General features: G+C 40.0%; 1 protein-coding gene across 1 annotated transcript; it reads right to left on the bottom strand.

The window, feature by feature from the left end:
* Positions 1-345: 345 nt before the first annotated feature.
* LOC102295686 lies at positions 346-4,739 on the bottom strand. The gene is made up of 3 exons (XM_005930245.3): positions 4,265-4,739; positions 2,215-2,846; positions 346-1,618 (listed from the first exon to the last, which is right to left on the bottom strand). Exons 1-3 carry the CDS (start codon positions 4,288-4,290, stop codon positions 1,257-1,259), a joined length of 1,020 nt encoding a protein of 339 aa, XP_005930307.1. The 5' UTR covers positions 4,291-4,739; the 3' UTR covers positions 346-1,256.
* Between the last annotated feature and the right edge of the window lie 11,664 nt (positions 4,740-16,403).

The raw sequence follows: 16,403 nt of genomic DNA on the forward strand, positions 1-16,403 counted from the left end.
CATCCTTGGTCAGGAAGAGGGTAGACCCCCCCTCATCCTAGATAACACAGTAAGGAAGTCCAGCAGTTCATTTATCTAAACAAAAGGCTCTTATACTTAAACAGATATACGTGTGTTTACTATACCATAAATCAGCAAAGGAAGATACGATCTCTCCTCTGTAGGGGAGTGAACTCACCCCCTCTTCATGCCACACAGAGTTGTTACAGACCTCTTAGGATGAGACATTCTTTCAATCTACAAATGATTATATACTTCTAAGCATCTATGGTTAAATATTTCTAAGCATAAATGACAATCAACAATACAAACTCTAACACAAGTAAAAGTCCTGTTCCAAGCAGCGCAATTGAAATATTTTATTTCACTCAATGTGCAGCAACCACATCTCTGGTAAAAGTACCAACAGTTTATCAAAGCTTTTGAATTGTTTAAAGTGCAAAATAATCCATAACATAAGCACACAGGTAAATAACATCAGTTAGTTTTTTTTAAATAACTTAAAATACAACTTTACTTAACAGCAATCAACAAAAATTCAAACAATGAATATGCAAAAGAGTGTTACGGCCCTGGGCCTTGGAGGAAGTGAGACTGCCCTTTTGTTTATGCAAATCTAAGTGTGCCAGGACTCGTGGATGACTGGCTGCTGGGAGTCCTGTGCCAGCCTTCTTTTATGCAGATCAAAGTGTGCCAGTCTGCGTGGACGATTGGCTGCCTGGAGATCCAATGACACTCCAAGACCAACTGACTGGCTGATTGTCTGCACCTGGGAGTATAAAAACGCTGAAGATTCACACTGAGGGGAACTGCTGTGCTGACGTGAACATGCAGTGTCCTCCTCGTCTGCCTAGCATTTGAACTCCGTTTGTAAACTCTGAGATACAGCTGACCTTAGTTTTGTTAGAGTCTTGTGTTTGCTGGCTCAGCTTAGTTAACCCTTAGTTTTTATTCTTGCCTGTTCTTTTCTTTGTGTATTAATTATTTGCCCGGTGGTCTGTTGAACAGCCCCGTCGGTTTTTAGTTTAACGTTTGCAATAAAACCCCTTATTTACTCTGATTTCGTGAGTGGGCTTGTGTATGTTTCTCCCCACCTGTCGCCTAGCAGAGGGGGTCGTAACAAAGAGAGAAAAAATACTTCTCATTTTAATTAATAACAAAGCTAAAGGGAAAAAAATCAAAGTGCATTCTTTTTTAAATCATAAAACTTATTTTGTTTTTTAATATTTGGTGCTGGTGTATTTTTACCTCCCCACTTAGATTGTTTTTTTACAGGAGGAAATGGGCAGCGAGTTCAAAAAGTGTTGCAGGGTGGAGAGGTAATCATCTGGGTGGCAGCGCAAGTGGGCCGCATGTATCGACTTCTTCCACTTTCTGCTGTGCACGTCCACTCCTCTCTGTCTCCAGACGTCAATCAGCTTTTCCATCACTGCAGTGTTGCACATTGCATCGTTTTCACTGAAGAAGAAGAGAGCGGGAGCGGTAACTGGGCTGTTGTGGAACACTTGGATGCTGGTTTCATAGAAGTCTGCCGTGTGGGTTTTGAAAAGCCAGAAGTAAAGCATGGCAGTGTTTTTGACAAAGCTCTCAAAACGTGGCACCAGAGTTCTACCAATGCCTGAATAAAAAATGTAAAAAAAACAAAACAAATTTTAAAAAAAACACAAGAGAGTAAATAGTTTAGAGTTTTAAAGCTTTACTCTTATGTAGGCCGTGTATCAAAAATAACCTAGACCTATATAGCTAAGTCCTAAAATGGCCAGCTGTAGGGCAAAATCAAATATTATTACCTCCTTTTTAGTGCTTTTGTTGTGTTGATGATCCAATCCAATACCTGACAAGTAATGTCATGGCTTACCCTGTAGTCAAACACACCAACAAGTCTGTGCTCCAGTTCTTCTGATTGCAATTCTAGCCTTTTTCTTTGTAACCTAACGTAACTCTAATTACCAGGTGCTTTGCGTCCATGTTGTCAGAAGTTTACATGCATCATGGGCATGAATTTGATGGAAATTTTGCACTTTGCACCCAAATGTTAAATGGATAAACTGCTTGCAGACACAGCCCTAAAGCCGATTAAAACAAGCAGCTAGAGAGAACTCCTGACAAACTGGAGCAGTGGGTCGATCGGCTAATAAATTATGTAAAGATCTGACACACGTATCCAACACAGAAGTGAACTGCAACCGAATATACTAGATCACTCTCACTCACCTATCGCCATGTGGTCCAGTGTGCCGACCACTAAGCTGTCATAGATGTGTCCCATCATCCTCTGTGCCAGGCCTCCATGTTTTTTTGGTTCTTGGACAATGTGGGTGAGGATTTGAGTGAAAGTGTAGCCACCGATGGAAGAAGCATGAACCAGCATCACCCTCCCTGCGAAGGGAGGGTTCTCCAGAATTTTCAGAACCTCCAATCCATACTCGAGCCCCCATCGAGGCCACAGGAAGTGCATCACACTGCTCTGAACCAGGAGGACATCCATGCCACGGTCCAGATAAAGGTCCCGGTACTTAGCCATTCCCCCTGGTTGGGCTCCAAGCCAGGAGAAGAAAACCAGAAGTGGCCGAGAAGTGGACGAAGAATATGATTGTTTTTGGTAGGAGACAGATGTGTTTGACGGTGAATCTGAGAGGAGTGTAGAGGAGGCTTCTGCAGATGTTGAAACAGGGAACGTGGGGCAAACAGCTGCAGAATCTTGAAATTTTTTGGCAAGACATTCTGTCTCGCAACCTGTACCAGTGAGTGGAGTGTAATAATAGGTTATGCCATTGCAGATCGTTTTGGCTATTAAATGTCGTCTGTTAACTTTATCCGACTTGGTTGCATCAGTCCTTATGAGGCTGAAAAAGAGGCCAGATTGAAACATGAATACTTTCCACAGTTCACCAGAGAAACATCACAGAACAACAGACTATAACATTCACTTGGCTAAGGATTTGCAAACATATCCTCAGAGGACCCAGAGAACTCAAAGACTGATTATTGTCATTATCTGTTGTGACTATCACCACAAACAGTAATTCATGGAGAATTCTTTGAGGTTAAATTAACTTTAATTCCCATCGTAGGACTGAAATTATGGACAAACAAAATGACTATAATAAAGTCATCAGTATGGTTTTAAAGGAAGGAAGTTTATTTATTGTGCCAGATGGCCATTTGTTTAACTTCAATGTAAAATCATTTTACCTTATTTAATGCCATCATTTCCATTTTAATGACATTATTTTTACATAGCCTGTGAGTGCAGTGGTTCACATGATCAATTTTCCATGCATTAGACTCAACAGACTGTTTATTTACATGCATTTTTAAAAGACTTAATTTATATTGGAAACATGTTTACTGTGTTAAGTTTTATTTCTAGATGATGATGTTGAAGCCATGTAATCATCATTAGTGGACTACATGCAACTGAGATGCATAGCAGGCCAAGGTTTTTGCATGTCAGTGTGCACTTCCTATTTGAGTCTGGCCCATTTTATGTGTAAAATTATGTCGTTTTAAAGGAAATAATACAAGAAATCAAATAACTAATTGGAGGTTGTTCGCTACTATGGATGACGGAAAGGAAAAGTCAGCTGTAAACCATCTTCTTGCCTCACCTGAATCAGTGTAACTTTACCAGGTTAATTTGACCTACACAGAAAACACCTGATTAAAGTGACACATTCACCCTTTCATTTCATCGATGGATCCATTTCCGTGATCACAAAAACTTCACGCATGGCATTTAGCTATATATTTGGCTTTATTGTGTCACCTCCTTGTAATTGTACTTTTTTAACACCTTAGACTTTTATAAACCGTAGTTTAAGTCAATTTTGCACCATCTTTCTTGGCTCTTTACTGGTGGTGCTCTATAGCGACACGCTGGCAAAACGAATGCGTGACCTTGGTTGTTAATATTTTTTACTGCGTTCTTGACGCACACCTAAAGCTCCACGCCGATCCACTGATTACCGTATTGTTTGAACATGTGATTAACAGACTTTAGGAAAATGATATAGCATTACAGCTTGCTTTATACCTCTGCTGCTTTTACCAACGCGTGCACTGAGTGAAGTGAATCCTGGGGGATAATTTCAGAGCATTACTGGGTCACGCGAGGACACGTCACATCTTTTGTCTACCTTTGTTTCAGTGGATATTCGTGCAAAGAGCAGTAAGCAGGGCATGCACAAGTAATGCCAAAACAACATGATGTATCTGTCTACATATATATAGATAGACACATATGTATATATTTATATTTTACCCTGTGGAGAACAGCAGGTTTCCCATTCTGAGAGACTTAGGTGTGTCCGTCTCCTCCTGGTATTCTGAAAAAAATTACTTCTGAGAGTCGTTTAGATCTGCTAAGGCGTTATAACGTAGCAACGGATAACCCCGGATGTTTGACTGACAGTCAAGAGTCCGCCTCTCTTCCACCGGCTCTTGCCGCCCCTTTAACTCCCGCAGTCCTCCGTGAGCGGTTTCTTGTCCGCGTGCTGCAGTACGTCTGCTCGGTCCCATCAAACGAGCGGAAACAAAGTGCATAAAAGATCGCCTAACGGATAAGACACAATGTGAAAGCAATAACTATTAGTGATGAATAATATAAGACGAGGTGTTCAATAAAAATTCTTGTTTGACCCTTTAACATCGGAACACGAAGGTATTTATAGCGTCAAGGGCTCAGTGCACCTGGATCCCGTGGCGATAACGCATGCCCTGGTCACACTGACCAGACAGGCTTCATGTGGCTAAATAGGGAAGCACAGAAATCCACAAGGTTATTTGTTCTGACATACCAACCAGTTAACTCCAAAATGTCTGAGGGGCCACGAGATGGAGCCAGAGAGCCACATAGATTTCAGAGAAACAGCTTTGTGCTGATGCAGTGGGTGGCACTGACACGGCAAAAAGGTTGTATTATAGTATATAGTATAGTATATTAAATATTCCCGGTAGCTTCATGTTGTGCACAGTTAGTTGTACGTGTGTGTCATGATGTTAGTTTCCTGTTCGGGATTTTCCTGTTTAATTTTGCATTTCTTAGTCCGTTTACACGCTTGCCAGTTTTGCTTCCTGTATTTGTTGTTCTTTCCCCCTTTTCTGATCGTTTGTCCTCAATACCTGTCACCTGAGTTTAGTCTCCCTCACCTGTTCCCTATCAGCTGATTGCTCACTTGGGAATAAATGTACTCCCAGTTTTAATTTGTTTACTGTGGAAAGTCCCCTCCCGTGTGTTAATTTGTGTTTGAGTGTGAACTCTGGACTATGTCAGGGACTTTAGCTTTTGCCTGCTCATCATTTTGATTGTTTGCTACATTATATGATTCCCCATGTATAACCTTTGCCTGCTTTTTGTTTTTGTTTTTTTAATTATAATTATTTCGACGTTAAACTTTAACTCTGTTCTCTGTGTGCCCTGCATTTCCATCCTCTTCCTCCATGTCTCTCAGAATAACCTGCTATATATGTTTATTATGTGTTGTCGTCTTTGCCTTTCTTTACGACAAATTGTTCTTACAGCAAAATCTAATTGTGTAGAGTTATTTTAGACAGTGGGGAATTCCAGAATCTAGAAAGCTATGCCAGCAACATGTTGATGTAATTCATCCTTTAAGAAGCTTCCAGATTAAAATTGTTACATCCTGCACAGTAAGACAGTATTAAATATGTTTTATCTACACAAAATATAACAGATATACCAAACTCAGGCATAAATGCCTGAATTCAAAATTATGTAGAGTTCAAGAATCTGAGTCTATGTTCTTAACTTTAAGTTTACATTTGAGATCGTCTCAATGGGGATTCCAGAGAAAGTGAGCCATGGCTGTCCTCTGACAGTGCTTTATATGTAGGTAATTTTAAAATGTCACATTTATGATCAAATATTTCCAATCTGTTAGGCAGCAGAGTGAGTTTTAGGTAATTTCCTACAGTTATTACCCCATTAACACACACATACACACACACACACACACACACCGCTACAACACCTTTAAATTTTCCAGGATATCTGCTTATGTTTGAAACCCTGGTTTGGGTGTGTTTACTTGTGGATTACTCTAATATTCCGATCATTATTGTCCCTTTGAGCTAACTGGCTATGAATGGCATGTAACAAACAATGTGAGAAAATGTTGCCTTAACATAACTGTAACCAGTCAGTGCAGGGTGGTAAATATAGTCTGTGTAAATACAAAACAAATTCATTCATTCTCAACGACTGGAATAACTTCCAGAATGGCAGAAACACCAGAAATCTATTCAATATCAAAAATATAAACACACTCAACTAAATACCTGAGTTTCTCATCTGATGGCAAAATAATAATATAATACTTAAGATTTTTGTTCACTTTTACAGACTGCTCTCTTGTTTTTGGCAAACAAGTAAGCAAACAGTTGTCTGCTTATACAGAAGGCAAACATGGAGCAACATTAGTTTCATTTTGCTAAATATATGCCTGTGATCAGAAGCTAGTCCCTAATTTTCCCAATAGACTCTTTATTCCTGCAGCACATGGTTTCATTAGAGTTTGTTTGTTGAAACGAAAGCTGCCTGCTGTGACTGGAGTTGAAACCAAAACAGTGACGCTGTAGGCCCCAAAGGTCAATGAGCTGAAATATATATTTAAATTCCAGTATATAAGAAAGAAATTACCTTCAGGAGTCGTCAGGAACAACAGATTGGACTTATAATTCTCTACTCAATTAACTGCACTGACTTCAAATGACTCGCACTCAATAGTTAATATAAAAATATTGATTAATGCAGTTTTCATTTCTGCTCTGTTTGTGAAAACTTGTGTGCAACAGAAAAAGGCTGCATTGCTTTTCCTGCCTCAGCACGATCACTTTCAGGCTCAGTCAGGCAGAAAAATGTTTGAGTCCCACAAAAACATAACCCTCACCCCCCAGGCCATGTGTCTGTGGTATTCTCATCACTAGCTGGCCTCCATCTACCCTACACCTCTCATTCCCATCTAATGACATCCTCTTAGGATCCCCCCCCATTCCTGCTCATTTTCTATATGTTCCCCCTCCCCAAAACTCTCCCTACACATAAAAAGAGGTTTGCAAGGACCACCCCCTATTGCAGCCATACAGATTCCTGGCCTTCCCTTTCTGAATTGTTTCACCATGGGCTCTATTGTCCGAGCAAAGACAGAAAGTTGGGAGGAAGAAAGAGAGTGAAGAGAGGGGAAAATGTGCCCTCTCTATTCTTTGGGTTGGAGGCGTCCACCCACATCAGGGTGTGGAAATTCCGTTTCAGCTTCCTGCTTTCTCTCCAAGCCCTTTCCTTTTAGTCCCCTCACTCAGTCACCGCTGTCATGGGTTGTTTTTGGCTTTGTGGAACGTCCAGATTTTAATGCAAAGCGTTATCTGAGGATAACCCAGGAGCACTTTTACTCGTAGTAGGTATGAACATGTGGCAACATCATTCAAAGCTAAACAATCACAATAGAAAAACAAAGCAGAGTTAAGCAAACTGAATACTTATAGGGAAATCTGTATTTTTCACACACGCACACACACGCGCGCGCTGCAGGTAATGAGTCAATGAGTAATAAGGGTGAAACAAACATTAAAGTTATGGTCAACAGAACCAATGAGCTGAAAGATGCTAAAATTTTCTATAGGCCTGAGGGGACTGGTGTAATGATCATATTTGTTGCTACTTTTGCGGTGCAAGTTGTGTTACTTAATCCATGATTAATTATGCCAAGAAAGCCGTGTTAAACAATATGAACCTTTATTTCCCATTCCTTAATTTCCATCAGTCTCACTCTCCCACCCAGGCCTTTCCAGCTTTCAAGATTCTTGAAGACTGTGATTTGCATTCACGCCATGCCCAAAGGATGTTATGGTTACTGTTACGATGTAAGACACCTGTCCTTATTAACCAATTACATACCAAGAACCAAGGACATTTGATGGGATCAGTCTTCCTCACTGGTATGGAAACCATGTGAAATCTCCAACCATACAGTCACTGATTACAGATACCCAGCAAACACTGAATACAGCAAAAAAAATTATCCATTTAAAGGTTTTTGCTTGTGTGTGCGTGTGTTTTCTTTTTTAAATCTGTAGACTATATTGTTAATTTATCTGCTGAAAAACTATAAAGTCAAAACATTAACAGGAAATCTTCCAAATACTTGATACTACCTAATACCTAGTGTGAGGCAGTTGCTAATGATAGTGAGTTACATGAAGCTAAACTTGACCCCTATCAGCAGCCATTACCTTTGAAAAGTAATCTCTCACTTTCCCCTCCTGTCCTGTCTTTCAGCCATTGTACGTTTGCCTAGCAGGCATACTGTGAGACAAGCTGCACCGAAACAGTTTGTGTTTGCTATATTACTTCACCACTTTAAAAACATACTCTGTTTATCTTCAGACAGGTTGTTAAGTGTTTGCTAACATTTGCTTTGTTGCAGTGCCTTCAAGTGTCCATAAAATCAGTTGCCATTAAATGTAAATTGAATTCTGGAATGGGTGCAACTGCATATGAATTCTAAAAGATTAAAAGTTGTGAACAGATGGCGCATGGAGCTATATGGCTCCAGGAGAAAAAGTAGTCTGGTTGATAATGACACTAAAATGGGAGAATTAAAAGTTCTGGAAACAGCCTGAATACAGACTGTATATAAAGAACTATGATAACAGCGACTACTGTTTTCAAGTATACAGTAAGCATCTTTGGTTGCTTCCATCTTGCACTTTTGAAACCAGATGGTGCATGAAAGAGTAGACCTGATTAGCTAATGCTAACACAAGCTAGATAGCTTAGCTAGCTGTCGCATTAGTAGGGATTCAAGTTTTGGCTGATAATAATGAAACATACCCTGCTTAATGGGAAAACTGTAACCATGCAGAGAGCAAGCAAGGCTGAATCTGACTGACAAATCAGTAACACATAGCCTGCATTATTATCTATTTTACTTGTTACAAACTAAACATTTATCAACCCTTTAAGACCTACCATAGAACCAAGTCCGCCAGAGCTTATATTATATTTGTACATGTTGTTGTGCCATTTTTGGGAGCATTTCAAGTTGATATACATCAATACAACCATTATAGTCCAAATTTTAATAATATGTATGCATTAAGTGCATAATAATTACATAAATTGCAAAAAAGTGCAATAAACTACAAAACAATTGAAAATAGTTTTTGTTTTTTTAAACATATATTTCTAGTTAGAGGAATTTAAGAGGCTTAACCCTCAAAACTGTAAATACAAAAAAGTTGCACAAAATAGTTTCCCACCACAGGAAATTTATTTTAAGTGTCTTCATAGTTTTATTTTTGAAATACACCAATTTTTATATACTGCAGGAAAAACGAAAAATAAATATTATAATGCAAATTTGCAAAGAAAACAGCATATGCATCAAAATAAACTATTTCCAGCAGTGCAATATGAGTCCTAAGCATCCCAGAAACGGCACACAAAGTCATAAAGTCAAACATAACTTAAAAACTCAAAAGGCCATCAGGGCTCAAAAGGCCCTGATAGTAAAAAACTACATTTCCGCAAATTGACGTCACTTCCGGTTTCGGGCAGGTCATGGCGGACATGCGATAGTTCGTGCTGATGGACGTAGGAAGTGTTACAAACAGCTGCTCAGATCGGTAAAGCGTGTTTCTGGAATATTATTTTTTTGTTGCTTCAAGTGCATTTTATGCAGTTTTTGCAAAGCTATATGTGGAAGGAAACCGTGACCTAGGACAAGCTGATGGCATAAGATGTAAGTACAACTCCTCCGGTTTCATATGCAAAACAAATTATTGTGCTAGCTTATGTGGTTGCAGTGCTACCGGGATTTAAAAATAGTAACGCAAAATGGAGCGTGCCCGCTGCGACCGGCTTTAATAAAAAGAAAGAAAATAATGATTTTAGCAATATATGCAATGAGCACTTGGGGTATTTTCAAACTTCTATCCAGTCAACCTGATTACACTGGTTTCACCTCCAATCCTTCGACTACATTAGTCTTTTGCAGACATCTATGTGATTGAGGTATCACACTGGCACAAATTGATTGCTAACTAGTCTGTCCCAACCAATTTGTTTACAATAAATAGGTTTTTCATTTGCTTCAATTTAAGCGATCTTTAAATTGTTGATGTTCTTCTGATTGTCCCAAATGCTTTGCCAAGGGCGTACATTATAACTCTGTGAGCGCTCCAGTGAAAGTGAAGATAACACATTATTTATCCCACAGGCTTGTAGCAAAGAGTGTTGATTTGTCCGCCAAGGTCATCTCCGATGCTCATCTAACAGCTCTAATCAGCCATATCAAATCTGGAGCAAAAACTGTGAACATCATAAGAACACACATGAGGATTGTACACACACCCACACCAACACAGAGAGCTTGATTATAGGTTGTATTGCATATTGGGCATCTTTATATTGGACTTTTCCCTCAGTCAGATTGTCTTTATGGATTATTTCAAAAGTTGTACTTCATCAAGACTTCCCCACATTGTCTTTTTTTTTTATTTCAGCAAATTGCAGATCACAGTAAGAAAAATGTGAAGCATTATTATCAAAGACGGGGTTAAAACATGCTAACAAAATACACATAAAACATTCTTTTAGCAAAATAAGCACAAGTTCAAAAATCTAAATTTAGTAATTGTTTATGTGACTAAAAGTTTAGGGAGCTTTAAGATCTTGACCTTGGTGTGTAAACACACCAAGGAACCTGGGCTGGGTCCGTGCAGATGGCAGAGCCTCTAAACTACTCAGAGTGTCAATTGTTTTCTTTTTTTATGAGACAAAGAAACTTTCTTTGACTCTCACAAATAGCTATTGTCCGGCACTTTCCGTCTGCTGGAGCCAGCAGACTGGTCAAGGAGAGGACCTCGGTTTGCAGTTACATGCATAACACGCTGAATTTTGAGTGTTTTTAAGACACAAGCAAGGCTTGGAAAGAGACAAACCAGTCCCTTTAACACACTAAAGGTCACTATCATTAGCACAGGAATATGTGTAAAAGTACATGATGCTGAGAGGTTATCTTAAATTGGAAAAGGAAGAGTATTTCGGTATCACAACAGGATACTGACAGCCGCTTAAAGATTTAACAACAATGGACAAAGTATGAATAAATAATCTGAGCTTACACAATTTTTATTGTTATTAATTTCTTTTAACAACAAATTTTCTGATTACAGTTAACTAGAAGCAAAATTGTAGAGTATGGTTAAGAATTCCTCTTAAAATTTCCAGGCAGCCAGAGAAACATCTTCACGTCTTATACAAAATATGGTTTACGGTCATATTAATTTTGTGTTGGACCTCCTTTTGCCTTTGCTTGCTATAATTCTTTGTCATATATACAGGGAGTGCAGAATTATTAGGCAAATGAGTATTTTGTCCACATCATCCTCTTCATGCATGTTGTCTTACTCCAAGCTGTATAGGCTCGAAAGCCTACTACCAATTAAGCATATTAGGTGATGTGCATCTCTGTAATGAGAAGGGGTGTGGTCTAATGACATCAACACCCTATATCAGGTGTGCATAATTATTAGGCAACGTCCTTTCCTTTGGCAAAATGGGTCAAAAGAAGGACTTGACAGGCTCAGAAAAGTCAAAAATAGTGAGATATCTTGCAGAGGGATGCAGCAGTCTCAAAATTGCAAAGCTTCTGAAGCGTGATCATCGAACAATCAAGCGTTTCATTCAAAATAGTCAACAGGGTCGCAAGAAGCGTGTGGAAAAACCAAGGCGCAAATAACTGCCCATGAACTGAGAAAAGTCAAGCGTGCAGCTGCCAAGATGCCACTTGCCACCAGTTTGGCCATATTTCAGAGCTGCAACATCACTGGAGTGCCCAAAAGCACAAGGTGTGCAATACTCAGAGACATGGCCAAGGTAAGAAAGGCTGAAAGACGACCACCACTGAACAAGACACACAAGCTGAAACGTCAAGACTGGGCCAAGAAATATCTCAAGACTGGTTTTTCTAAGGTTTTATGGACTGATGAAATGAGAGTGAGTCTTGATGGGCCAGATGGATGGGCCCGTGGCTGGATTGGTAAAGGGCAGAGAGCTCCAGTCCGACTCAGACGCCAGCAAGGTGGAGGTGGAGTACTGGTTTGGGCTGGTATCATCAAAGATGAGCTTGTGGGGCCTTTTCGGGTTGAGGATGGAGTCAAGCTCAACTCCCAGTCCTACTGCCAGTTTCTGGAAGACACCTTCTTCAAGCAGTGGTACAGGAAGAAGTCTGCATCCTTCAAGAAAAACATGATTTTCATGCAGGACAATGCTCCATCACACGCGTCCAAGTACTCCACAGCGTGGCTGGCAAGAAAGGGTATAAAAGAAGAAAAACTAATGACATGGCCTCCTTGTTCACCTGATCTGAACCCCATTGAGAACCTGTGGTCCATCATCAAATGTGAGATTTACAAGGAGGGAAAACAGTACACCTCTCTGAACAGTGTCTGGGAGGCTGTGGCTTGTTATTTGAAATAATGCTCGGTTGTTTCTAAGGGCGGCAGCACGGTGGCACGGTGGTTAGCACTGTTGCCGCACAGCAAGAAGGTCCTGAGTTCAATTCCACCATCAGGCCGGGGTCTTTCTGTGTGGAGTTTGCATGTTCTCCCCGTGTTTGCGTGGGTTCTCTCCGGGTACTCCGGCTTCCTCCCACCGTCCAAAGACATGCAGCTTGTGGGGATAGGTTAATTGATTAATCCAAATTGTCACTAGGTGTGAATGTGAGTGTGAATGGTTGTCTGTCCCTGTGTGTTAGCCCTGCGACAGACTGGCGACCTGTCCAGGGTGTACCCCGCCTTTCGCCCTATGACAGCTGGGATAGGCTCCAGCGCCCCCCGCGACCCTGAAAAGGATAAGCGGAAGCGAATGGATGGATGGATGTTTCTAAGGGGCCCAAAGTGAGCCAAGAAAATATTCTCCCTGCCCTTACATTACCACAACCAATTTAAACCATTGCTACACAACTTACTGTTCTTCGCTGACAGGACTGGTGCAGGTGTGGTCTTCTGCTGATGTAATTCATCTGCTTCGAGGTTTAATGTGATCCTACCTCACAAACCATCCTACCAGTTGTTTCTGCGCATGTGCTGTGTATGCGCACAACACAAAATTAGGTGGCAAACTGTCCTATCTTTGTGAGTATGAGCTCCAAGTATACTTTGAGGGGTAAAACTAAGTGGAAAACCATCCTGCCTTCATTAATATGAGCTAGAAGTATACTCTGATGGGTAAAGTTAAGTGGCAAACCGTCCTGCATACTTAAATTTATGTTGGAATTATTGTGTGACAGCAGAAATGTGCATAAACTGTTGGACAGTTTGCCAAAATAGGATGGTTTCTGCAAACCTTGATTGCAATGAGTTTCTTTTTTTTTTTTTTTTAGTTATTATTGTCTTACTTTGAGCTCAAAGCTGTTTATTTGCATGATGTAAGAGAATTTAAAGGAGATATGACACAACAACACAAAAATGTGAATGAATAAAGGCTGAAAAAAGAAAAACTATGTGTTAGAATGCACATACAAGCTTTTTTAAAGTTGCCCCAGACGGAGTATAAAAATCAACTTAAAGGAGAGATCGGACTTATGCATTCAACATTTTGGCTTCTTATTCACTTCAAACGTGCTGACCTCAACTTTTAAAGGTCCAACAGAAATGTCAGACAATTTCTGTGAAGCAAAACCTTAAACTGCACACTACATAGCACTAGCATCTACAGTGTTTACAAAATGATTAGATTGTATGACATGAACCCTTCTCAAAAGTGTGTATTAGTACTCAGTATACAGTGTGCTTCTTCTTCTTCAGTCCGGTTTAGCATGGAAGATGCATTTGCTTTGTCAGTTCATTATACACACAGTACAGTAGGCTAAAAGTATATGGTCAGGAGGTCAGAACAACAGAGTACAGAAAAAGATATTTGATATAAAAATAGAACAATGCAATTCTAAGTAGAGTAAGTACTTGTAAGGAAACTGGTCTTTGATCAAACCAGGGTAAAGTGAAGGTGGTTAAAAATAGCAAGGAGAGCCAAGGTCAGATATGCTATTAAGGCTTTCTTGCCAATGCTGGTGGGTGACACTGGGGATGGGGCTTCATCTCAGGCAGGTCTACTCAGAAACCGTTCAGGAAATTATGTTTCCTAGCTCTGGGACTGGGCAGATTGTTCCTATTTTTAGGTACTTCCTGGGGATCACTGAGGCAAAGATCTGGGGAATGCTGTACCAAAGGTAATGCACAAGAGTAGCATCCTCTCTTTGGACACCATAGATGTCAATGGAGATTAATAAAAAAAGTGGAACCATTTCACAAAATGGTGTGCTAAACTGGCTTAAAGGTCAAATCTAGTCAAGTCGTCAAGTCAAGTGCCTTTATTGTCATTTCAACCATATGCAGTGGTACAGTACACAATGAAGCGAGACAACATTCCTCCAAGACCATGGTGCTACATATAACATGTAACAGACAATTAGCAGAGGACTAAATAAAGTGCAAGCATGCAAAAATTAAAAAAACAAAACAAAATAAAGGGGTGCTGTCCCTTACCTTATGTAAGTGATGGTTATTGATAGAAATTATATATAAAAACTTAGATTTTAATGCAGAATTGCTGATATAATTTAGATTTAGTGATTCAGAGTTTTTGGGACCACCCTACTCTTTTCCAGCCTACCACACTCATACATAGAGCATAAATTTGCACTTATTATTTACTTTAAAGAAGTTGTAGATGGATAAAGACACACAAAACCACAAAAAGAACTTTACTGCAATGCCTGCAATTAATCAGCTGTTTTATAGGTTTCAAGTAGCCAGGTTTGCCGTGTTAGTTATTCTCAATCGATATGTTAGTTCTTGCTCAGAGTTTGAATGGGAATTTTTTAAAGTTTAAAGAGCTGCTCTGTCGGTATTCTTGCCCGGCTTGTAAGGTGGTAAGCTTTAATTTTTGGACCAGGTAGGCAGAGCTTGAGACACTTTTGTAAGGATGCATGAACCAAGACTGAGCTACGAGGGAGCTACTGCACACACTTAAGCTTTTTATAAAAGCTTCATCAGTTGAATGTCAAATCACCTGAGGGTGCTGAAGCCCTACACTGATTAAAATGGATACAGCATAAAACACAGGTTAGTGCTCTCTAGGCAGGTAGCTTGCAAAGGGGCTTGTAGAGCTAGCACCAATTGTAGGTATGCTAAAGCTAACTAAAATAGCAGACCCTATCTGAGATTTTCGAAAGGATGTGTAGAATCTGACTGAGAGCTAAGCTTGACTTATATCACTAACACTACACATCTGTTTTTGGCAGTCTACAAATTGTGGGCGTTGCATCAATATGAGACAATGATGTACTTTAGGACTGATGTCCAATGACAGCATGCACTCCCAAAAAGACCTGCAACAAAATTTAATTAAAACAGTAAACATCTGTTTTACTTTTTTAGTTAACACAAACAGAATCTTTCAAAGTGCATATATTAAAAGAGGCTTTGGACCTAAACATGTGATTACAAGCCAAATCAATTGCTGAGGTATGTGGCTGGAAATGTGGCAATGCTGGGGGAGAAAAAAGGCAGGGAAACGAACAGATGTGAGAGTTCTGTTGGCATTTACAGCTCACAAATGTCGGGTAGAAAATAGTGGCAACTTCAAAAACGTTTGAGGAAAATGTGGTAAACTGTTCGACTTGTTTACAATTTGTATCCGCCTCTCTCGTGTTTCTGCACAAGTTGTATTTTGTTAAAGCAGTGTGATTGTGTAACCAGTTAGTTTATCATGCCAAGAAATGATATAATACTAAAATATCATTAAATACACACGTTGACATTAAAGTGTCAATAGAGAGCAAAAGAGGAGGAGGAGGAGGTCAAAGTGGATGAATGGGTCAAGCTGTTACAAAGGAGACTGCTGTAATCCCGCTCACACCTTAAACCTCCTCACACCTTAGTTACAAGGACGTCAGATCACATTTGGGTTTTACTGGAGGACAGCTTGAGGACACTAAGAACTTAACATAATCTGAACACGTGCTTTGAGTCTGTGTGCTTGTGATTGTGAAAAAAACATCCTCATCAGCACCATCAGTGATATTAGTTCTGGCCTTAAAAACTGCTGCAACTGGATACCGGCAGCTTTTTGCCCGTGTGTGCGCATTCATGTTAAAGGCTGTGTCTGTCATTTTTAAGCATGTGTGTTTGTCTGTGGCTGCGGGTCATCTCCGCTGAACAATTTGCCCAGTGAGGTGTGACCACAGGCATTGTGATGGTGGCCACACAGTGGACTACAGATGCAAAGAGTGAGAGAGATAGAAAAATACAGAGAGAGAGAGAGGGAGAGAGAGGGAGCGAGAGCAAGTGGGAGGGAGGGTGGGAGACTGGAACTCTGT

The sequence above is a fragment of the Haplochromis burtoni genome, unplaced genomic scaffold (genome assembly GCF_018398535.1).
Source record: "Haplochromis burtoni strain Fernald_Lab_line unplaced genomic scaffold, NCSU_Asbu1 Contig_131, whole genome shotgun sequence".
NCBI lineage: Eukaryota > Metazoa > Chordata > Actinopteri > Cichliformes > Cichlidae > Haplochromis > Haplochromis burtoni.